The sequence below is a fragment of the Mobula birostris genome, chromosome 2, assembly GCF_030028105.1.
Source record: "Mobula birostris isolate sMobBir1 chromosome 2, sMobBir1.hap1, whole genome shotgun sequence".
In the NCBI taxonomy this organism is placed as follows: domain Eukaryota; kingdom Metazoa; phylum Chordata; class Chondrichthyes; order Myliobatiformes; family Myliobatidae; genus Mobula; species Mobula birostris.
In genome coordinates this window covers 83,924,020-83,949,993 of record NC_092371.1, presented here as the reverse complement: position 1 = coordinate 83,949,993, position 25,974 = coordinate 83,924,020, and the positions used below count along the sequence as shown (strand labels likewise).

The window sequence follows — 25,974 nt, the reverse complement described above, 5'->3', positions numbered from 1 at the left end:
CACACACTCAGCAATTCAGGAACAGCTTCTTCCCCTCTACCATCCGATTCCTAAATGGACATTGAACCCTTGGACACTACCTCACTTTTTTTTTAAATATACAATATTTCTGTTTTTGCACAATTTAAAAAAATCTATTCAGTATACGTAATTGATTTACTTGTTTACTTATTATGTTTTATTATATTTATTATTATTTTTCTCTCTCTGCTATATTATGTATTGCATTGAACTGCTGCTGCTAAGTTAACAAATTTCAAGTCACATGCCGGTGATAATAAACCTGATTCTGATTCTGATTCCATTGATGCTGGCTAGCCTGCTGAGTTCCTCCAGCATTTTGCGTGTGTTGCTTGGCTTTTCAATATCCACAGATTTTCTCCTGTTTATGATGAAATGCAGAGTAGACCCAATGGGCTAAATGGCCTAATTCTGCTCCTGTGTCTAACAGTATTATAACCCCCTTTGACAACAGTGATGTGAGTCTGACGCGGTGAGTTCAAGCATTGCAGTGAAACTGCTGAAATCCTGGAAATATTTTTAATATTTTTTAGTTTGGTTTGCTGGTAAAGATTCTACCCACAGTGCCATAGTCTTGGGTTTGATCCTGACTGGGTGCTGCCTGTAAGGAGTTTGCACATTCTCCCTGCAACTGCTAAGATTTCCACTGCCTAGTCCAGTTTTTTTCCACATCCTAAAGACTTGCTTGTAGGTAGACTAATTGGCCACTGTAACTTGCCCCTAGTCTGTAGATGAGTGGGAAATGTTAGAAATATGGGAAGTATAAACGATGGAATTAATGTAGATCATAGAACAGTATAGCCTAATACAGGCCCTTTGGCCCACAATGTTGTGCTGGCCCTTTAATCTAACCCTTCCCTCCCACATAGCCCTCCATTTCTCTTTCACCCAGGATTAGTGTACATGGATAGTTGATATTTGCCACACCAAATGACCCAAAGGGCTTGAATATGTGGAATTTCAATGATTTTTTCTTGGTGAATCTCCTCTGCACTATATCCAGGACTGTGGGAACAAATCACATTGTTACAAAGAGCATTGTAAACTTTGCATAGGCAGCACCAAGGGTTAGGATAGAAAACAGGTTGCAAACCAGGTATGAGGCAGCAATTCTCTCAGCTAGATATATTGCCCTCAGTTTGGTATGTGCCCCCAAATCCTAAGAACTTTCTACAGCGACACAATTGAGAGCATCCTGACTGGCTGCATCACTGCCTGGGATGGGAACTATACCTCCCTTAATCACAGGATTCTGCAGAGAGTGGTGCGGATAGCCCTGTGCATCTGTAGTTGTGAGCTTCCCACGATTCAGGATATTTACAAAGACGTGTGAAAAAAAGGGCCCGAAGGATCATTGGGGACCTGAATCACCCAAACCACAATCTATTCCCCCTGCTACCATACAGGAAACGATACCGCAGAATAAAAGCTAGGACCAACAGGCTCTGGGACAGCTTCTTCCAGTAGGCCATCAAACTGATTAACTCACCACTGATTTAAGTGTATTTCTATGTTACATTGACTGTTCTATTTATTATAAATTATTATAAATTACTATGATTGCACATTGCACATTTAGACAGAGACGCAGTGTAAAGAATTTTACTCCTCATGTATGTGAAGGATGTGAGAATTAAAGTCAATTCAACTCTTCAGGACGTAACAGAATAGTAATGCAACCACATTGCTAATTCAATTAATTCTTTACTATTTCACAAAGACTGATTAAATTTCTTACCACATTTGCTTTACGAGGGAGTGGTACTGGGTTTCCTGGCACGGCATAAGTATCATTGTTTTGTTCTGCGAGTGGAGGTCTTAATGGTGAACCAGTGGACCATGGTGACTTCTGACTGACGTCTGAAGTATTCGTGGATTTTTTGGGTATGGAGTAGATTTGTTCTGATGTCTTTGGAACAGCTAGGAAATAAGGTATTTAATGAAGTCACAAATTAGAACATTCTATACTTGTACAATGCTTTCTGATTTTTAATGCAGGTAACTTGGAACATACAAGTAAAAATATCAAAATGCAAAGTATTCTAATCTGTCCACACTGGAAAACAGCTGTATTTATGACTGCCCATTAAGGCTGCAAATGTGACTTAATGGTTACATGTACCACCTATTGTGGTTCTGAATGAGAGAATCATACAACATAAGTAGAGGCCATTCAGCCCAAAGAGTCCATGCTAACCATGGTGCTCACAAAGCTAGTCCCGATTTCCTATCTCTGACCCATACCCCTCCAACCCCCACTCCTTCACCTACGTATACAAGTGATTTGTAAATGATACTGTTAATATGCACGTTATGTTGTGGACTTTTGGCTCAAGACCTCATCTGTGCTGAGTTGGATGACCAGTTGCCAAAACTGACCTCCATTTCTGAACTAAAGAGGAAAGTTATAGCAGTAAAGTTTCTCAAAGTCCAACCTTACATTATAAGAGGTGGAAACGGATAAGGCTGGGCAACAGGGCTCTGGTGAAGCTGTATAAGCCCATCCCCAGTACAATGGATACAATGGATTACAGAAACATTGATGAACTCCAAACATACCATTGACTTTGGACAATGGAGATGGGAGTTCATTGATGGCCTATGCTCCACTGGGAGCTACGGCCCAAGTAAGTAAAGCCTTAGAATCAATATGTTGTCCATGTTCTCATTCTTATTTGGTGTCTAAAAGGATGCCTTGGGAAACCAGATTACAATACAAAACCCTTTTGTCATGCTCATTGTCCAGGCTTGTACAGAAAGGGAAATCAGTCAGCTGAACTACTAGAAGACTGTTGATGCCTTTGACAAATATGCAAACATTCTGCATTCATGCTTGATACGTGGCAGGGTGAAGATACACCTCCAGCAAAGGAGGTGCAAGGTGCTCCTTCCTCGCAGTAGCCTGAGGTCACCCTTCGGCAAGGTGTAGTACCTGCTCAACTTCCCTGATCTGGATCACGTGGAGCCATGGGAGCAGGTGGTGGATGGTCGTATGAACAGTTGGTGTATATAACAAGTCCTGGTTATGCAACCACTGACACCACACAATCTCTGAAGAGTACTGATAATGGCTGGGGTCACCCGTCTTGTAAAGACACTGCCCAGAAAAGGCAATGGCAAACCACTTCTGTAGAAAAATTTACCAAGAACCATCACGGTCTTGGAAAGGCCATGATCGCCCATGTCATATGACATGGCATATAACTATGAATGAATAAAATTCATATAACCATATAACAATTACAGCACAGAAACAGGCGATCTCAGCCCTTCTAGTCCATGCCGAACTCTTACTCTCACCTAGTCCCACCGACCTGCACTCAGCCCATAACCCTCCATTCCTTTCCTGTCCATATAGCTGTCCAATTTAACTTTAAACGACAACATCAAACCTGCCTCAACCACTTCTGCTGGAAGCTCGTTCCACACAGCTACCACTCTCTGAGTAAAGAAGTTTCCCCTCATGTTACCCCTAAAATTTTGCCCTTTAACTCTCAACTCATGTCTTCTTGTTTGAATCTCCCCCACTCTCAATGGAAAAAGCCTATTCACGTCAACCCCATCTATCCCCCTCATAATCTTAAATACCTCTATCAAGTCCCCCCTCAACCTTCTACATTCCAAAGAATAAAGACCCAACCTGTTCAACTTTTTCTCTGTAACTTAGGTGATGAAACCCAGGTAACATTCTAGTACATCTTCTCTGTACTCTCTCTATTTTGTTGACATCTTTCCTATAATTTGGTGAACAAAACTGTACACAATACTCCAAATTTGGCCTCACCAATGCCTTATACAATTTCAACATTACACCCCAACTTCTATACTCAATGCTCTGATTTATAAAGGCCAGCATATCAAAAGCTTTCTTCACCACCCTATCCACATGAGATTCCACCTTCAGGGAATTATACACCATTATTCCTAGATCCCTCTGTTCTACTGCATTCTTCAATGCCCCACTATTTACCATGTACGTCCTATTTTGATTAGTCCTACCAAAATGTAGCACCTCACATTTATCAGCATTAAACTCCATCTGCCATCGTTCAGCCCACTCTTCTAACTGGCCTAAATCTCTACAAGCTTTGAAAACCTACTTCATTATCCACAACTCAACCTATCTTAGTATCATCTGCATACTTACTCATCCAATTTACCACCCCATCATCCAGATCATTAAGGTATATGACGAGCAATATTGGACCCAGTACAGATCCCTGGGGCACACCACTAGTCACCGGCCTCCAATCTGACAAACAGTTATCCACCACCACTCTCTGGCATCTCCCATCCAGCCACTGCTGAATCTATTTTACTACTTCAATATTAATACCTAACGATTGAACCTTCCTAACCAACCTTCTGTGTGGAACCTTGTCAAAGACCTTACTGAAGTCCATATAGACAACATCCACCGCTTTACCCCTGTCAACTTTCCTAGTAACCTCTTCAAAAAATTCAATAAGATTTGTCAAACATGACCTTCCATGCACAAATCCATGTTGACTGTTCCTAATCAGACCCTGTCTATCCAGATAATTATATATACCATCTCTAAGAATACTTTCCATCAATTTACCCACCACTGACGTCAAACTCACAGGCCGATAATTGCTAGGTTTACTCTTAGGACCCTTTTTAAACAATGGAACAACATGAGCAATACACCAATCCTCCGGCACCATCCCCGTTTCTAATGACATTTGAAATATTTGAAATTCAACAAAATTTCTAAGTATTTTTCTTTCACTTTTTAGTTCTCTATTTATAATACAATTCCTTCTTTTAAAGGATGTCCAAGTTGCAAGTACTCCAGACTTAAGAAGCAAATGCCCAGTGGAATATAACCTGTAATTTACTGAATGTATGATATGCAAAGGTATTGGAGCAAAGCTTCCTGTTTACAGTTAACGTGCAGTCTTTACCTGGAAAGTATCATCACGCTCAAGGACAACTATTATCCCAGTGCTATAAGACTACAGAATGGACCCCCAACACGCAGACATGTCATATCCTCATTGCTACCATTATGAAAGAGGTATAGAAGCCTGAAGGCACACACTAACAATTCAGGAACAGCTCCTTCACCTCTGGCATCCTATTTCTGAATGGACATCGATGGACACTACCTCATCATTTTCAAAAATTTTTATTTTGGCACAACTTATTTAATTTAACATATATTTTTTACTGTAATTCACATTTTTTCTCTATTATTATGTGTTGCATTGTACTGCTGCTGCAAAGACAACAAATTTCACAACATATGCCAGTAATATTAAACCCGATTCTGATAAGATGGATTATTTTCCTCACAATCTAGCTTGTTACCTTCAAGTTTAAGTTTATTGTCATTCAACCATGTATACAGCTAAAGAAATCATTGTTCCTCTAGGGCCGAGGCGCAAAACACAGTACATATAGTCACAGACAGCAGATATGGTTACGATCTATATGTGCTGTGTATGACTATATATACGTATTTTGCACCTTGGCCCCAGAGAATTGATTGTCTACCTGCACTGTATTTTCTCTATAACTGTTAACATTTTATTCTACATTTTGTTACTACTTTTCCTTTGTACTACCTCAATATACTAATGTGATGAAATGATACGTATGGTGGCATGCAAAATAAAGTTTTTCATTGTACCTCTGTACATGTAACAAGAAAAAACCAACTTACCTGTCTCTGGTAACTCTGGGAGAGAATGAAGACCAGGTGAGAGTTTTGGAGAACCAATACTGAAAATGGAAGGGAATAAAAGAGAACACAACATAGATTTAGACAATTTTAGCCACATTGTACTGGGGTTGTAGACTCAATAAAAAAACTTCAATTATTTACACTAACACATTCAAAAGTAAAGTCTATGCAAGAAATCTGTGGTAAACTATATATGTAACTTTAGTACTCTTTCAAGCTAAATGAGTACTTTCTCCTGAATGCAAAATAAAATCAAAGCAGACATTTTGAGATCAAACACTGTGTGAGTACATACAGTATTTTGTGATATAACAAAATTAAATTTAAGGACAGCAAGACAGTAAAACAAAAAACTTAATATCCGACCTTGATTTTGGTGAAAATCTATCCACCATAGTAGCAGATGGACTAGGTGGCGGAGTAGAATCTAAACATTAAGGAATAACAGAAAATATGTGAAGGAGCCTAAGGGTTTAAGTTGCATTGATAATACATTGACAATGATTTTTTAAACATTTCTGCAGCCAAACTCTTACATGTACAGACTATATCATTCAAAATGCCCAAACTCAGTTAAATAAGGTTTGTCTTCTATATGAGGTGTCCAGTGAAATATTCATTGTACTCTACTGCAACACATATAAAATGCTGGAGGAACTCAGCAGGAAAGACAACTTCTATGGAAAAGAGTAAACAGTCACCGTTTAGGGCCAAGACCCTTCATCAGGACTGGAGAAAAAAACACAAGGAGTCAGAGTTAGAAGTTAGGGGAGGGGAGGAAGAAAAACAAGGTAACAGGTGAAACCCGGAGGGGGGGAGGGGTAAAGTAAAGAGCTGGGAAGTTGATTGGTGGAAGAGATACAGACCTGGAGAAGGGGGAATCTGATAGGAGAGGACAGGAAAAGCCATGGAAGAAAGAAAAGGGGGAGGAGCATGAAAGGGAGGTGATGGGCAGCTAAGGAGATCTTATCCTTAATGGGGAATGAATGGGGAATGGTGAAGGGGGGGGCATACCTAAAGTTGGAGAAATCGATGTTCATGTCATCAGGTTGGAGGTTACCCAGAGAGAATATGAGATGTTGCTCCTCCAACCTGAGTGTGGCTTCATCATGACAGTAGAAGAGGCATATGGACTGAAATGTCGGAATGGGAATAGGAAGTGGAATTAAAATGGGTGGCTACTGAGAGATCCCACTTTTTTCTGGCAGACTGAGCACTGGTACTTCATCCCTCCTCCCCTCCTAGCTTCACCTATCACATTGTGCTTCTTCCACCCCTCCCCCCACCTTCTCACTCTGATTCTGCATCTTTTTCTCCAGCCCTGATGAAGGGTCTCGGCCTGAAACGTCGACTATACTCTTTTCCATTGATGCTGCCTGGCCTATTGAGTTCCTTCAGCGGCTTTACTGTGTTGCTCGAATTTCCAGCATCTGCAGATTTTCTCTTGTTTGTGATTGTACACTACTGAGTTTCTCTCATTATATGTATGCTGACATTGAGCTGAATAAGGTCTCTTATTTTTTTAAAAATGAGATGTAGCACTGTAACTGGCCCTTTCAGTCCGATGAGTCTGCACTGGCCAATTATAACGATGTAACTAATTAACTTACTAACCCAAAAGACCATAAGTTATAGGAATAGAATTAGGTCATTTAGCCTATCAAGTCTGCTCTGCCATTTCATCGTGGCTAGCCCATTTTTTTTCTCAGCCCCAATCTCCTGCAATCCACCCACATCCCTTCATGCCCTGATTAATCAAGAATCTATCAACCTCTGCCTTAAATATACACAGTGACTTGGCCTCCACAAGTGCCTGTTGCAATGAATTCCACACATTCACCACTCTCCGGCTAAAGAAATTTCTCCTCATCTCTGTTCTAAAAGGATGCCCCTCTATTCTGAGGTGATGTCCTCTAGTCTTACCATAAGAAACATCCTCTCTACATCCACTCTATCGAGGCTCCTATTCACACTAAACCGTAGGTCCTGTACTGTGGGTAGAAACTGGAGTACCAGGACGAAAAATAAGTGATCACAGAAAGACTGTACAAACTCCTTACAGACAGCAGTGGGAATTGAACCTGAATCACTAGTGCTGTAAAGAGTTACGCTGAGTGCCACAATACACCTAGTGCACTAATACACCTCAATATTAGATTCCACTTTAAAGTGCATAGAAACACTAATTTCTTGCAAGTCTGAGAACATTTAGTCTTCTTGATTCAAAATGGAAAGAAATAGCAAGTATCTCATTTCTACTTTTACAGATGCTGAACAAGAATCCTTAGTATTTTACACGAATAAAAACACACTTTGAAAATACCACTCTCAATTGCTTCGATTACCAAGAAGAAGGGTTATGAATAAACTTTGACTTTGGCCCAGATGACAAAATATGGCACCACTAAACTGAAGTGACCTTAGGGGCCACTTTATTAGGACCAGGAGGTACATAATAAGGTGCAAATCACAAACATGAGAAAATCTGCAGATGCTAGAAATCCTGAACAACACACACACAAAATGCTGGAGGAACTCTGCAGGTCAGGCTGCATGTATGGAAAAGAGTAAACTGTCGATATTTCGGGCTGAGTCCCGAAGAAGGGTCTTGGCCCAAAACATCAACTGTTTACTCTTTTCCATAGATGCTGCCTGACCTGCTGTGTTCCCCCAGCATTTTGTGTGTGTGGACCTAATAAGCTGGTCACTGAGTATATGTCGGTATATTCTTATGCTAATGTAGCCCATCCACTTCAAGGTCCAATGTGTTGTGTGTTCAGTATGCATCTTCTGCTCACCACTGTTGTAACATGGTGTTATACGAGTTATTGTCGGCTTCCTGTCAGCTTGAACCACTCTGACCTCTCTCATTAACAAGGCATTTTCGCTCAGAGAACTACCACTCACTGGAACCTTTTTGTTTTTCGCACCATACTCTATAAACTCTAGAGACTGTGTACGTGAAAATCCCAGGAGACCAGCAGTTTCTGAGATACTCAAGCTACCCCATTTGGCACCAACGATCATTCCCCAGTCAGTCACTTAGATCATATATATTTCTCCATCCTAAAGTTTGGTCAGAACAACAACTGAACCTCTTGTCCATGTCTGCGTGCTTTTATGCATTGAGTTGCTGCCATATATTGGCTGATTAGATATTCGCATTAATGAACAGATGTACAGGTGTTCCTAATAAAGTGACCACTGAGTAACATTTAAATTTATACACTCTTCTTTAAGTTTCCCAGTATAAATGAAAATGAGAATAATTTCTTTAGAAAATGTAAAAATGGGAATCATCTGTTTACAAAACATACCAGATAAGGGCTGCTTGCGACTTAGCGGGCTAGGAGGCATAGCTGGTGTAGGTTCGGATAGGGTGCGTTTATGCTTCATTACAAGTGGAGGTAGGGGTGGCCGCTTCTTCATTGATGGTCTTTCAGAGATAAAAGCTGCTGTTGCAGGAGCAAACGGTGGGGGTGGAGGCGGTGGAACACTTGGAGCTACCAAACAACAAGTTTCACATTACTCTGAATTAATAGTTTTCATATATGTCAACCATTAAAAAAACTGAATTGCATTGTAATGTATCATTCATTACAAACTTTTAAGATAATGGATTTGACATTTTGATAGCAGAAGCTTTAAGATTCAAGTACAGGATGGTCACAGCAACTGTGGCTAGTTCATTGGACCAGCAGCCAAAGGGTTGAAGTAATGATCCAAGAACATGTTTAATTTCCATCATGCCAAATAACCAATTTAAATGCAAATAATTAAAAAGCAAAACCATAATAAATTATTTTATATCGGCACTGTATATAGACCTATAACACTGTTTTAAAATCCTATCTGACTCACTGATCTGCTATCCTTACATGCTCCAAGATGCAATTCTAGGAATTACAATCCGAATCATTGCAGTACAGAATAATAAAAACCGTAAATTACAGCAAGAAGTATATGTGTGTCTATAAAGTTAAATTGGGTTGTGGGATCCAAAAATCCGTAACTAGCAAAAAAGGTTAAAAAAAAGGAAAGGAGGTACAGGAGTTTGAAAACACACACTCAACATTTTAGGAACAGCTTCTTCATCAGATTTCTGAATGGACAATGAACAAACCCATGAACACTACCTAATTACTATTTTTTGCTCTCTTTTGGCACTACTTATTTAATTTAACTTAATCATGGCAGTACCCGATTCTGACTCTGAGAAGATATAGTTCAGGAGTAGGTGATTAAGGGTGGATGATGAACCAGCATCCGATGAATGAATTCAAAAACTGCTCTAAGTAATTTCTGGAAACCAACAATAGTAACAACACCCAAGATTACAGAGATTTGAGCAGAAAATGTTCTCAAGGCATTTCAGATGAGCATTATAAAATGAAATTTGACGTAGGTAAATTCCTAAAACTTTGGTAGAGTTGTCTTTCAAGAGCTGCCTTAAGGGAGGAAAGGCTTAGTAAATGTCCAGTGAAGGAATTCTACAGCTTAAGGAAGTGTTAGTTAAATGATCAAAATGACAAATCAGACACACATATCCAGCAGTGTATGGATTTAAAATCAAAGATCCTTGTACACATTTAACAATTTCAATATTAATCATGCAACATAATACATATTAGCTAACAGATTTATTACTCATTCATTCCAAACCTCTGATGGGGATTCTGGGAGGAATAGGTGGACACTCTGATGAAGGAGAGGGAAGCTGCAATTCCATAGTGCGCGGCTGACCGGTCCTTCGTGGCAGGTAGGTTGAGTCCCGACTGGTGGCTGCCATATTAGGCTTTTCCAGGCTCCGAGGGGAAGTGCTGGCAGGCTGGAAACAGCTATATGGCCTAGGAGTGCGTTCTTTCTTAAAAGGTCCCTGCTGTAAGTAAAGAGGAACAGAAGCCTTACGTAACATTAAGGTTCCATAAGACATAGGAGCAAAATTAGGCTATTCAGCCGATCAAGTCTGCTCCACCATTTCATTATGGGTGATTTAATATCCCTCTCAAACCCATTCTCCTGCCTTCTTTGTGTAATCAACATCCTGACTAATTAAGAACCTATGAACCTCCACTTTAAATATACTCAATATCTTGGCCTCCACAGCCATCTGTGGCAATGAATTCCACAGATTCAGTACCCCCGGCTAAAGAAATTCCTCCTAATTTCTGTTCTAAAGGGATGTCCCCCTATTCTGAGACTGTGCCCTCTGGTCATAGATCACCCAATATAGGAAACATCCTCTCCAGATCTACTCCATTTAGTCTTCTCAATATTCAATAGGTTTCAATGAGATCAACAGCACCCCTTCCCCCACCATCATTCTCTTAATCTCCAGCGAGTATAGGCCCACAGCCATCAAACACTCCTCATTTCTTGTATAAAAAATAGAACTTTGTAAATAATAGAATTGTTCGAGAGGGAAGGCAGCCACTGTGGATCAGAACAAACTAGACAAGCAGGGAGAGAATGAGAATGACGAGAATCCAATCATGCTAGAGGGATCTTCTGGTACAAGTCCATAGCTCCCTGAAAATGGCAATACAAGTTGATAGGGTTGTAAATTAGTATACTAACCTTTTCATCTAGATCGTCATCACTCTCATATATATCTTCCGCTCCCAGTCGCCACTCATATTCCACGTTAGTATGGAGATTAAATTGGTTTAATTTTGCCTGTGTCAACTTTGAAACAAAAAGGCAAATATTATGATATTTAGACATTCAATAATTTTCAAACATTAATATCCACTTGAACACAATCAATATTCATTGAGTCATAGAGCACTACAGTACAGAAGAAAGTCCTTCGGCCTACTTAGTCCATGCTGAACTGTTATTTTGCCTAGTCGTATGTTTGGATTCAATAAATTTACTTAGTAAATTCAATAAATTTACTAAGTTTCCCAAGATTTTCCTTCACAAATGTAACTAAACAGATATTACTATTGGAATTTTGACTATAATGGTTGGTGACCTATATCAGAAATGCTACAGTGTCAGTGGATGATATTGAATGCTGTGTAACTTATTCTGTGCTTTTCCAGATCCATCAAGGGCATTAACCTTATCAAGAATATCTTCAAAAGGTGATGCCTCAAGAAGGCGGTATCCACGACGAAGGACCCTCACCACCCAGGACATGCTCTCTTCTCATTACCACCACCAGGGAGGAGGTACAGGAGCCTGAAGATGCACATTCAACGTTTCAGGAACAGTTTCGTTCACTCCGCCATCAGATTTATGTATGGAAAATGAACCCATGAATACGACCTCACTTTTACTCTTTTTGCACTATTTAATTTTTTGTTGTAACTTATGGTAATTTTTTGTGTTGCACTGTACTACTGCTACAAAAGAACAAATTTCACTACATATGTCGGTGACAATAAACCTGATTCTGAATGTAAATGATCCCGCAGGAAAACTTCAAAGAAAATTGGCATTCCATTTGGCAACTTGATCAATTTTTATCCCTAAACAAACTAAAAGACTGGACTTGATTAGTCAATTTCTTTCTGATGATTGTGTATTCTTGTTATGCTTATTAACTAACCTTTTTTTGCGAAGCTAAATTGTGACTTTTGCTTTCTTTCTCTCTCGCTCTTCAACTTTCCACTTACCTCATCACCTTGAGAATCAGAATTAAAGTAAAGTCAAAGTAAAATTTATTATCAGAGTGCACACGTGTCACCACATACAACCCTGTGACTCTTTCCTGTGGGCATACTTAGCAAATCTGTAGTCAGTAAATGTAAACAGGATCAATGATGTAAACAGGAACCATGCATATGCAACCTTGAATAAATAGCAATAAATAATGAGAGCATTAAATAACAAGATAAAGAATCCTTAAAGTGAGATCTTCTGTTGTGGGAACACCAGAAATAGGAGGAGTATAGTTACCCCCTTTTGTTCACAGCCTGATGGTTGAGGGGTAGTAACTGTACCTGAACCTGATGGTGTGAATCCTGAGGCACTTGTACCTTCTACCTGATAGTAGCAGCAAGAAAAGAACATGGCCTGTGTGGTGAAGATCTTTGATGATGGATGCTGCTTTTCTACTGCAAAGTTTCATGTAGATGTGATCAAGGGTCGCGAGGGCTTTATCCATGACGTACTGGGCCGAATCCACTACCTTTTGTAGGATCTTACGCTCAAAGGCATTGGTGTACTTCAAAAATAAATTCACCGTACAAAGTACTTTAAGATGCTTCATCACTAATACTAAAATATTACTACTATTTATTTTATGTAGTTTCAATAACTAACTTCAATCAGGAGAATTGGAATTCGTTCATTTGAGGTCTATAGATCCAATCATCTAATTGAAATATTGATTAATTCTGGCTATTACTAACTTAATGTGTATATTAAGCCAGAAATTCAAATCAATATCCATTGAAAAACAAAATCTGTTGACCAGACTTGGAACTGGTTTCCCCAGTTATTCAACATTGATTAAAAGCAACTTTTAAAAATTTTTTATTGAGATACAGCACAAAGTAGGCCCAGCTGGCCCTTTGAGCCACGTTGTCCAGTAACCCCTGGTTTAACTACAGCCTAATCACAGGACAGTTTTCCACTGACCAATTAACCTACTAAAGGGTACAGCTTTGGACAGTGGAAGGAAACTGGAGCACTTGAAAGAAACTTACATGGTCAGGGGGAGAATGTACAAACTCCTTACATGTAGCAGAGGGAATTGAACCCCATTCGCTGGTACTGTAAAGCACCATGCTAACCATTGTGCTTCCATGCCACCCTGTGTTACCAGTTCAAAATGACTGATTAACGTTTGGCTCATCTTATCGTTGACAACATAGTAAAGAAGATTCTGAGAAGTGTTTCAACCAAGATAAATAGTTGATAAACTATTGAAGAGAGTTATCACGTGTTAACAGGGAAGTTAAGTTTATTTTTGTATGAATATGTTAATTTCATACCAACTCTTCACAGTGTTGGTGCTTCAGTCTTCGAGCAATGTCCATTGCAGTGTCTCCATTTTCATTTGCTGTTTGAGAATTAAACACAAACTTCAGGAACAGATTGATCAAACAAGTAGTAAGATATGATCTTCCCTCACACAAAGCCATGTTGATTGTCCCTAATTATTTTTATTTCATTTTATTGAGATACATTATGGAACAGGCCCTACAGGCCCTTCTATCTGCACCGCCCAGTAACCCCTGAGTTAAACCTTGCCTAATCATAGTACAATTTACAATGACCAAGTAACCTACAAACTGTTACATCTTTGGACTCTGGGAGGAAACGGGAGCACCCGGAGGAAACCCATGCAGTCACGGGAAGAACGTACAAACTCCTTACAGGCAGTGGCGGGAATTGAATCCACGTCACTGGTACTGTAAAGCGTTGTGCTAACCATCACGCTACCATGCTGCCTCCAAATGCTTGTAATCTTATCCCTAAGAATCCTCCCCAAGAGCTTCCCTATCACTGATGTAAGAATCACTGGTCTATAATTTCCAGGATTATTCTTATTTCCCTTCTTGAACAAAGGAACATTAATTACTTGCCAGTCCTCCAGTCCTTGCCTGCAGTTAAAAGGGACATGAAGGGATCAAAGCCCTAGCAGCCTTATGTTTTGCCTCTCTTAATAACTTGGGGACTTGTCCACCCAAATATTCTTCAAGAGATTCCACACTATCTCTTTTGTTATCAATAAATCCCCTGTACCTGGCATCACTTTATGTACATAAAGCCTATGTACATAAACTAATTGCATGCATTTATATTTATTGTGTTTTTTATGCTCATTGTGTTTCTTTTTTCTTATTCTACATCGGGTGCCGAGTAACAATCATTTAGTTCACCTATACGTGTGTACTGAAGAATGACAAACAATCTAGAATCTTGAAAATGAGTTACAGTACCATTTATTCATCAGGTCCTTCTGGTATAGAACGACATGGATTAAAATGTGCTGTAATTTTCTAAGGTTAAATTTGTATTTTAGTTTATGTCACACTTTAAGGATTTGCAATAATATCATTTTATATGAACGATTATAGACAGAAATATTGGAAGTTTTGTTACTGAATAGCCATGGGGTGAGAAACAGGAGGGCATGTCTGCTCCGCCAGACAATAAGATCATATTTTTTTTCTATGTCTGTGCCACATTTCTGCATATATTCCACATGTATTGATCCCTACATTGTAGGTGGCAGTAATGAAGGCGTCAGTCATTGTTTTCCAAAACTTCAGAATCATTCCTTTTACAAAGGATTGTTTTTGTCTCATGAAATGGAAACCAACTAATGTTGCATCCATTATTCCTGGACAAATAGTCCTGACGACGGGTCCCGGCCCAAAACATCAACTGTACCTCTTCCTAGAGATGCTGCCTGGCCTGCTGCGTTCACCAGCAACTTTTATGTGTGTTGCTTGAAATTCCAGCATCTGCAGATTTCCTCGTGTTAGCATAGTGACTAAACTGTTGTGATAGAAATTTTAACATCAGAGTCATGTTAATTCCTTTAAACTTGCTAATATTTGCAGGACATATTAATTCCTACGTATGATCTCCCACTATACCAAATGAAACTGTTTTCATTTAATAAAATCGGTTCCGATGAAATAATAGATCAGAATCAGGTTTATTATCACTGACATGTCATGAAATTTGTTGTTCAGTAGCAGCAGTACAGTTCAATACATAGAAAATTACTAAGTTAGAAAAAAAAAGTTAAATAAATTAATATTGCAATAGAGGAATAGTGAGGTGGTATTCATTGCTTCATGGACCATTCAGAAATCTGCTGACAACAAGGAACAAGCTGTTCCTGAAACATTGAATGTGAGTCTTCAGGCTCCAGTACCTCCTCCCTAATGGTAGTAATGAGATGAGGGCATGTCCTGGGTGATGAAGGCTGATAGTAATGAATGCTATTTTCTTGAGGCATCACCTTTTGAGATATCATCAATGTTGACGAAGGTTGTACCTATTATGAAACTGGCTGAGTGTATAACACTCTGCAGATTTTTCCGATCCTGTGCTTTGGAACCTCCATGCCAGATGGTGATGCAACCAGTAAGAATGCTTTCAATGGTACAGCTATAGAAATTTGCTATAGTCTTTAGTATTATACCAAATCCCCTGAAACTCCTAAAGAAGGTAGCTATTGGTGTGCCTTCTCCATTATCGCATCAATACATTAAGTCCAAGCAGATCCTCAGAGATGTTAACACCCAGAAACTTGAAATTGCTCACTCTTTCCACTGTTGACACCTTGATGATGACTGGTGTGTGTCCTCTCATCAACCTCTCCTTCCTGAAGCGCACAATCATTTCTTTCATTTTGTTGACACTGACTACATGGTTGTTGTTGTTGTGACACCACTCAACCAGCTGATCCATCTCACTCCTGTACATCTCCTCATCACCATCTGAGATTCTGCCGACCACAGTGATGTCATCGGCAAATTTATGGACAGTGTTTATGACGATGTTTGTTCTGACAAATACTGCCTGATCTGTTAAGTATTTGCTTCATTTTGTGCTTTTTAAAAATATTTTGAGATGCAGTAGAGAACAGGCCCTTCTGACCCAAACAGCTGCATCGCCAGCAACCCACCTGTGTAACCCTAGCCTAATCACAGGACAATTTTCAATGAGCAATTAACCTTCAGTACATCTTTGGTCTGTGGGAGGAAACCAGAGCATCCAGAACAGAGGGAACCCATACATTCACGGGGAAAACGTACAGGCTCCTTTCAGACAGCACTGGAATTGAACTCTGATACCTAGGGCTATAATAGCATCGCACTAACTGCTATGCTACCATGGTACCCTATATTTATATTTCAGATTTCTAGCATCAATAGGGTTTTGCTTATGGATTTCATGTTTCTTTAATATTTAATCAATACACATTTGTTGGATTTTCTCAAGGTAGCTGACTCATTGGCTGTTTGATTTGATTTGATTTGATCCACAGTGAGCACATTAGCTTGGATTCATTTTCAATGTCTTACTTTATTTTTGTGAATTTTTCAATTACCTAATTTGATCTTCTGTACGCTTTGAATGAAAGCATTTTGTATATCCTGATAAAAGATGCTCCTTTTCCTGTTGATCTGGGAAATTGAAGTCAATTAGCTTGTACATCCGTTCACCAATGTGAACTAATTACTTAATATTTACTTGCTGGAAATTATCTGCAGGGATGAATGAAATGTTCAGTGCATGAACCAGCTTCCTTTAAAAAATTAATAGCCAGAAACTATTCTCTCTTCGTTATGTTCCCCTTCCAAAACAGGCGTAGAATATAACAGGGATATTGCATGCAACATATTGAAAACAAAGTTGATCCCAGTTAATTGGGACACAATGGGATCTGTACATTTTGGCCAAATTAACCAGCTGCCCCAATTAGTCAAAGTTTCATGGAAATAGTTAAAAACATTTTAAAAATACAAACTACCACTTAACTGAGAAACAAATTATGTAATTAAATGAAATACAGAACAAATTAGAACACTAACAATATTACTACAGTACTACAAAACTGTAGTTGCTAGTAGTTATCGCCAGAGGAATATGTTGCCATATTCTAACACCTAATGCAGATAATGGAATGCCTTCATACCATGCTTTGGACGATTGCATGCTCCAAATCTTCATTTTCATTGTCACATTCAAGATAACTGTTGATACTTCCAAACTTTTCATCGTCCCTAACTTGTTGAAGTAGTGAAATCATTTGATTTTCACTCCTGGCCGTTTCCAGCATCTCCAAGACTGAATGCTTGAAACCATAGTGAGCAAAACGGTTCTAAATTTTCTAAATTGTCTTAATGCTTATTTCTCGCCAACTATCAGTGACAAAAATCACTGCTTTTTGAACTCAAAAACATGCAATTCATGCTATTTAAAAACTGTTCACTCTATGCTCGGTGTAGTGTTAACAGCTACACGAATACATGTTAGTAGGGAAGTGGTGTTAGGTAAATTGAAGGGATTGAAGGCAGATAAATCCCCAGGGCCAGATGGTCTGCATCCCAGAGTGCTTAAGGAAGTAGCCCAAGAAATAGTGGATGCACTAGTGATAATTTTTCAAAACTCGTTAGATTCTGGACTAGTTCCTGAGGATTGGAGGGTGGCTAATGTAACTCCACTTTTTAAAAAAGGAGGGAGAGAGAAACCGGGGAATTATAGACCAGTTAGCCTAACGTCGGTGGTGGGGAAACTGCTGGAGTCAGTTATCAAGGATGTGATAACAGCACATTTGGAAAGCGGTGAAATGATCGGACAAAGTCAGCATGGATTTGTGAAAGGAAAATCATGTCTGACGAATCTCAGAATTTTTTGAGGATGTAACTAGTAGAGTGGATAGGGGAGAACCTGTGGATGTGGTATATTTGGATTTTCAGAAGGCTTTTGACAAGGTCCCACACAGGAGATTAGTGTGCAAACTTAAAGCACACGGTATTGGGGGTAAGGTATTGGTGTGGGTGGAGAGTTGGTTAGCAGACAGGAAGCAAAGAGTGGGAATAAACGAGACCTTTTCAGAATGGCAGGCAGTGACTAGTGGGGTACCGCAAGGCTCAGTGCTGGGACCCCAGTTGTTTACAATATATATTAATGACTTGGATGAGGGAATTAAATGCAGCATCTCCAAGTTTGCGGATGACACGAAGCTGGAGGGCAGCGTTAGCTGTGAGGAGGATGCTAAGAGGATGCAGGGTGACTTGGATAGGTTGGGTGAGTGGGCAAATTCATGGCAGATGCAATTTAATGTGGATAAATGTGAAGTTATCCACTTTGGTGGCAAAAATAGGAAAACAGATTATTATCTGAATGGTGGCCGATTAGGAAAAGGGGAGGTGCAATGAGACCTGGGTGTCATTATACACCAGTCATTGAAAGTGGGAATGCAGGTACAGCAGGCGGTGAAAAAGGCAAATGGTATACTGGCATTTATAGTGAGAGGATTCGAGTACAGGAGCAGGGAGGTACTACTGCAGTTGTACAAGGCCTTGGTGAGACCACACCTGGAGTATTGTGTGCAGTTTTGGTCCCCTAATCTGAGGAAAGACATCCTTGCCATAGAGGGAGTACAAAGAAGGTTCACCAGATTGATTCCTGGGATGGCAGGACTTTCATATGAAGAAAGACTGGATGAACTGGGCTTGTACTCGTTGGAATTTAGAAGATTGAGGGGGGGATCTGATTGAAACGTATAAGATCCTAAAGGGATTGGACAGGCTAGATGCAGGAAGATTGTTCCCGATGTTGGGGAAGTCCAGAACGAGGGGCCACAGTTTGAGGATAGAGGGGAAGCCTTTTAGGACCGAGATTAGGAAAAACTTCTTCACACAGAGAGTGGTGAATCTGTGGAATTCTCTGCCACAGGAAGCAGTTGAGGCCAGTTCATTGGCTATATTTAAGAGGGAGTTAGATATGGCCCTTGTGGCTACGGGGGTCAGTGGGTATGGAGGGAAGGCTGGGGCGGGGTTCTGAGTTGGATGATCAGCCATGATCATAATAAATGGCGGAGCAGGCTCAAAGGGCTGAATGGCCTACTCCTGCACCTATTTTCTATGTTTCTATGACTGACGCTAGTTAGAAACAGTCTCCTGTCCCAATTAAGCGGTATAGTATCTCAAATAAATGAAGGGAATCCCTTCATTTTTTGTGATTAGTTTTTGCTCTTCAAGAGTTGCACCAAATAAGCATTGAAACTACTATTAATAATTGCTTGAGGGTTGCCAGCAAATTTACTGATTATATTAAATTACAAAACTGCCAGTTAGTTAGGGATTTCCATACATAAGCAGTTTAAACAGGGAAACTGAAGTTCCTTTCAGCGATATATCACACCTTTACATGCAGTATTTCTTATTGGTCTTTGCAAGTTTTTAGATAAGTATTTTAAAAATTTAAGGATTTTTGAAACATAATTAACTCTACTTTAAAACATTTTCTTATGGTATTTTTGACTGCCTTAATCAAATTTTTATTTTAAACACATTAAATCTTTGTTTAGCATACATTGTGAATTTTGCTTCTTTGAATGTTGCTTGTGTGAAATTTTCTCAACCAGCTTGGTTCTTTCACTATTGTTGAATGCCAGGATGCCAGGGACTCCCATACTTGGGGGCAACAGATGTCAGAGAAGGAGAAGCAGCTACCAATTAACAATGAATCTCAATCGGGAATATTTTGTAAAGCCACTGGTGGACTTCAACATTTCTTCAATGCTGACTATAAATTGTGGACTAAGTCTGAGTTTTAGTCTGACCCTGAAATTAAATATAATTAAAGTTAATGGAATTGAAGTTTGGAAGCAGGGTAATGCAAGAGACTCAAAATTTCGCAGGTGTCGCTACATATTCTGGCACCAACATAGCATACCCACAATAATGAATACTGAATTACATTATTATAGACTACGGACAAATACCTACCCTATCACATTCATTTATGCCCTGCAAAAGAGTTTTAAGATTAGCTCAGAAAGAAAGTCTTCCAAATAACTGCCCCATGGTCTAATGAAGAACATTGCCATACTTGGACAAATCAACTGAAATATGGTGAAGAGATGGCCAAGACATGAAAAAAAACAAGAAAAATGCTCTTCTAACAGATTTCATGTCTTTTTAAATAAAGAAAGAAGTTAAAAATACTCACTAATGCTAGAACAGGAGTTCACAACCTGGGGTTCATGGACCCCTTGCTTAATGGTATTGGTTCATGCTGTAAAAAAGGTTGGAAACCCCTGTTCTAGAATTAATCTAACAGTAAGAATAATGTGATTTACTAGGAAGATAATTTGAAATTGATGAAAAGATGTCTGAATTAATTAGGTGGTTAATATATAAACTAATCAACTCAAAAGTAATATCTGACATGTAAGATAGTTAAAACATAAATCAATGAACTGAATGATGCAGTACTTACAAATAGTGGTGTTGGCCTTGGCTTTCAGAAGGAGTTTGAGGCATTCTGTTTTATTGAGTTGGCAGGAATAATGAATGGCTGTATTTCCTTTCGCCGTCTGCTTGCTGAGGTTCCCACTGGGATAAAGAAATGTTACACAAATGGGATATATCAGGATAGGTCATCCATTCTCCAGATTACAGACTCTGGATAGCATGTGAGGAATAATAAAATAAATTTATTATAGTAAATAAACATATTTTGAGGTTACTGTGAGCATTTCTCCTTAGTTCCACATTGGTAGATGCAAGAGCAGGTATGGTACCTGTAAAGCAGTGTGTTCCAAGTAAATTTATTATTAAAGTACATATACTATGTCACCATATATAGCCTGAGATCTGTTTTCTTGTGGGCATACTCAGTAAACCCAAGAACCATAACAGAATCATTTTTTTACGCAGAGAGTGGCAAGTGCGTGGAATGGGCTGCCGGCGGCCGTGGTGGAGGCAGAAATGATAGGGTCTTTTAAGAGACTCCTGGATGGATACATGGAGCTTAGAAAAATAGAGAGCTATGGGTAAGCTTAGGTAGTTCTAAGGTAAGGACATGTTCGACACAGCTTTGTGGGCCAAAGGGCCTGTATTGTGCTGTAGGTTTTCTATGTTCTATGAAAGACTGCACGCAACAAGACGGGCAAACAACCATTGTGCCAAATCTTTGCAAACTTTTAAGGAAATAAAGGTGTTGCCGTGCTTTCTTCATAATTGCACTTATGTGCTGGGCCCAGGGCAGATCCTCCTAAGTGATAACACCGAGGAACTTAATGTTGCTGATCCTCTCCACCTCTGATCCCCCAATGAGGACTGGATCATAGACCTCCAGTTTCCTTCTCCTGAAGTTAATAATTACCATATCCTACCATTACTACCCTGAGATTCATTTTCTTATAGGCATTCACAGTAGGTACAAAGAAACACAATAAAATCAATGAAGAACAACACACAAAGATGAACAAATAATCAATGTGCATAAATAGTCAAACTGTGCAATTACAACCAATAATAATAATAATAAATAATAAATACATATTGAGAATATGCTTAAGAGAATCCATCAGAGTGAACTCCTCTCATAAGCAGTCTCCCCAGATCCGTATTTTAGAAAACCTATAGCACAAGAAAGGCCCTTCGGCCCACAAAGCTGTGCAATTTTCTGGCACTGCTATCCATAGTTTCTCCTCTTCATAGTGAGGGCCTCAAGCTGAGGCTTAGTTCTCCTGTTAGTCAGGTTGTTCTGGATGAAGCAAATAGGGGCCACGTATGAAAGGCTCGTTTGCCTTCATTTTTGGCTGAACCAGCACAAGATAATGAACTCCTGCATACTTGCTCCTGCAGAAACCTAGCTCCAGGGTAACATTTCATGCACCATTAACTTTCAAGCTATGCCATTCAGGGACTTGTGCTAATGTTAATTTTTATGAATGTATTGTAACTACCTGTGCTCTGAGCTGTGTGTAGGCCACAAGACCATAAGACATAGGACCAGAATTAGGCCATTCAGCCCATCGCTCCACCATTCCATTATACCTCTCAAACCAAATCTCCTGCCTTCTCTCCTAAACCTTTGACACCCTGAATAATTAAGAACCTATCAGCCTGTGCCTTAAATATACTCAATGACTTGTGCTGCACTGCCATCCGTGGCTATGGATTGTATAGATTCACCAGCCTCTGGCTAAAGAACTTTTCCTCAGCTCTGTTCTAAGTGGACACCCCTCAACTGCATGTACTGTGTTCTGCACCTTGGCCCGGGAGGATATGTGTTCCTGATGTTATAGTTTGGAGGTTCTCAACATTAACACAGGTCAACTGCAGAGAACTGTGAACACAGCTCAGCACATCACAAAAGCTATGGACTCTGTGTACACTTCTTGCTGCCTCAGAGATCCTTTCTTAAGTCCTTCTCCACACCTACCTTCTTTGGAGAAAGGAAAATAAAATACAGAATTACAGAAAAGGACATTCCTCAATGATGCCATGGTGGAAAAGAAATAAACTGGCACAACTGTTGGAAATATTTATTTCCCATGACAACAACTACTGAGATGAGGTCTGCTTGGTGGATAATTATAACGTCACAACATCCTGAAAAGGGAAAAGGAGAGCAGGCAAGTTTTAAAAAGGCAAAGTGCATTTCTCATGTTGCAAGCAACAGATATTACCATACCAAGTGTGTCTTCTGTCGCTTAATAGTATGTATCTAAATGTGAAAATTCCAACTTACCAGTTTTGAATAAGAAAGTCCACAATATGCAGGGAGGTGCGATCTGCATGCAGTATAGCGAGATGAAGGGCGGTCTCTCCAGGTTCCTGCACATCAAATGTAGATACAGGTAGAACGTTTAGTCATAGTCATACTTTATTGATCCCGGGGAAAATTGGTTTTCGTCACAGTTGCACCATAAATAATAAATAGTAATAGAACCATAAATAGTTAAATAGTAATATGTAAATTATGCCAGTAAATTGATAATAATATGCTCCTGTAGTCAACACTGCTGCAATTACTAATTATCTTTATTTATTTTAACCCTTAACTTCTCATTCACTTATACATAATATCTAGTGAATTCTCATAGTGAAGGATATTATATCTGGGAAGCACTTGAACTTATGGCATATTTTAGTATCAAATACTAAGATAAAATCATCCTGTTTATTTTCTTTCCCACTCAAGCTGAATTATTATTTATTTCTTTAAGCAAATTATAGGCATTTATGGGTGGAACCAAATTAATGTCAACCAGGAATATTTCAGGCCACCACTACCAACATCATGTCATTTAGCAAAATACAAAGTAAATTTATGCTGAAGTATATATATGTCACCATATACAACACTGAGAGGCATTTTCTTGTGGGCATTTACGATAAATATAAAGAAACACAATAAAGACTACACCCAATAGGGTGGACAAACCACCAATGTGCAAAAGAGAACAAACTGTGTAAATACAAAAAGAAAAAAAAAGCATTGTTACAACATTCTCTGCTTAATAATCAAAAAACTACTTGTGCATGAGAAAGTTTCTCTACAACTTAACAAGTCATGATATAAATGGATATTACTTTTCTATCAGTAAATTGTTCTGTAGTTGTTAATAATTCCTGTGCACTGTCACTCTTACCTGATCAAACAATGGCAGTGATTCACTGAGGTTGACTTTTTCTGCATAGGCCTGTATCAGTGCAAATATATCCTTGCCTTTCACAGCAACGTACAAATTATTCAGCTTTGTCACAGGGGTGCCAGTGCTCTGTTTCACATATTGACGCTCTACATACTTTGAAACAATGTAATCTTTTCGTATTGTCCTTTAAAATAGCAGAACATCTCAATTAGTTTAGATTTTAGAACGTGGAACTACACAGCACAGTAGAGACCTTACCAGACATCCCACCTCTCCCGAAAGTTCCGGGAGTCTCCCGCATATTAATAGTGGCTCCCTGATGCCCGCAAATTACATACAATATCATGGAAATCAATTTTTTTGAGAGCAAGCGCGAGAAAGCAAGAGAGAGCGCAAGAGCGACGAGAGAGAGAGAGAGCGCGAGCGAGAGCACGCCATGGCAGAGTGTTCCAAAAAAAATATAAAATATACGTCACTCCAGACTAGACTAAAGTGTACCCCTGACTAATAGGGGTCAAAAATAATGACAGTGTTGCTCGCCGCACTGTTTGCAACAGTGACTTTTCTATTGCCCATGGTGGGTTAAGACTGTAAAAGACGTGTTGAGGTGAGTTTAACAGGTGCCATTCATTCATTAGCATAGCTAATGTTATTTAAACTAGCTGGCCAGCTGCTAAGGAGCTACTCTATTGCAGACATCCCACCTCTCCCTGGAGTCTCCCGCAAATTGATGGTGCTACCTCCCTGAAATGAGTTTTTGCAGGGTGGGATGTCTGCCTTACAGCCCATGACGTTGTATCAACCTTTTAATCTACTCTGAGATCTATCTAACCCTTCCCTCCCAGATTGGTCCCCATTTATTTATCATCCATTTACCTTTCTAAGAGTCTTTAAAATGTCTATAATGTATCTACCTCTACCATCATCCCTGGCAGTGCATTCCATGCAATGACCAATCTCTGTGTAAAACCCTACCTCTGACATCCTCCGTATATGTTCCTCCAATTGCCTTTAAAATTATACACCCCTGGTATTAGCTATTGAAGTAGCAGTGTTTCTTTACCTATTAATGCTGCATAACTTGCCTGGTGCTGAATGCAATTTCTGTTTTTGAGTTTGATTTCTAGCATTTTAAATTACTGAAGCAGTTTGCTGTCTGCCTCTACTTCCTTAGAAGTTTGCAAAGATTCGGCATGACAACTAGAACTTTGACAAACTTCTACAGATGTGTGGTGGAACGTTTATTGGTTGCATCATGACCTGATATCGACTGAATGCCCTTAATGGAATATCCCACAAAAAAATAGTGGATACACTCTTCTCACTGCTGCCATCAGGAAGAAAGTATAAGTGCCTCAGGACCCACACCACAAGGCTCAGGAACAGTTATTATCCTACAACCATCAGGCCCTTGAACCAGAGGGTATAACTTCACTCATCTTCACTCAACCCATCATTGAACTGTTTCCACAACCAATAGACTCACTTCAGGGATTCTTCATCTCATGTTCTCAATATTATTTATTTATTATTTCTTTTTTCCTTTATTTTATATTTGGACAGTTGGGTGCAGTCTTTTATTGATTCTGTTATGGTTATTGGAGTTACTGAGCATGCCTGCAAGAAAATGAATCTCAGGGTTGTATATGGTGATACATACAAAGCACACACAAAATGCTGGAGGAACTCAGCAGGTCAGTCAACATCTTTGGAAATGAATAAATAATCGACATTTCGGCTGAAACCCTTCAGGAAGAAGGGCCTGGGCTGAAATGTCGGTTATTTATTCATTTTCATAGGTGCTGCGTGACCTGTTGATTTCCTCCAGCATACTGTGTGTGTTGCTCTGACGTTTCAGCATCTGCAGAATCTTGTGTTTATGGTGCTATACATGTACTTTGATAATAAATTTACTTTGAACTTTGAAAAGTTATAAATGCTATAAAATATTTTAATATATTCCAATATAGTCCTGTTGATGGGTCTCAGCCTGAAATGTCGAATGTGTGTTCCTTTCCATTGATGCTGCCTGACCTGCTGAGTTACTCCGGTATTTTATATATGTAAATTTGGATTTTAATGACAATTACTAAAATTTCTCTGTACAAGTACTAAAGGAAAAGATTTCAAATGCATAACTTGTTCT

General features: G+C 39.3%; 1 protein-coding gene across 1 annotated transcript in view; it reads right to left on the bottom strand.

Moving 5' to 3' along the window:
* LOC140188153 (arf-GAP with SH3 domain, ANK repeat and PH domain-containing protein 1-like) overlaps positions 1 to 25,974 on the bottom strand; it is a 185,484-nt gene that overhangs the window by 17,565 nt on the left and 141,945 nt on the right. The window contains exons 17-26 of the mRNA XM_072244143.1: positions 23,826 to 24,012; positions 22,922 to 23,007; positions 20,660 to 20,775; positions 13,678 to 13,745; positions 11,309 to 11,416; positions 10,394 to 10,610; positions 9,049 to 9,234; positions 6,098 to 6,158; positions 5,711 to 5,769; positions 1,760 to 1,941 (exon numbers count right to left, since the gene is read on the bottom strand). Coding sequence (XP_072100244.1) covers positions 1,760 to 1,941; positions 5,711 to 5,769; positions 6,098 to 6,158; positions 9,049 to 9,234; positions 10,394 to 10,610; positions 11,309 to 11,416; positions 13,678 to 13,745; positions 20,660 to 20,775; positions 22,922 to 23,007; positions 23,826 to 24,012 — 1,270 coding nt within the window. The remainder of the gene's footprint in view (positions 1 to 1,759; positions 1,942 to 5,710; positions 5,770 to 6,097; positions 6,159 to 9,048; positions 9,235 to 10,393; positions 10,611 to 11,308; positions 11,417 to 13,677; positions 13,746 to 20,659; positions 20,776 to 22,921; positions 23,008 to 23,825; positions 24,013 to 25,974) is intronic.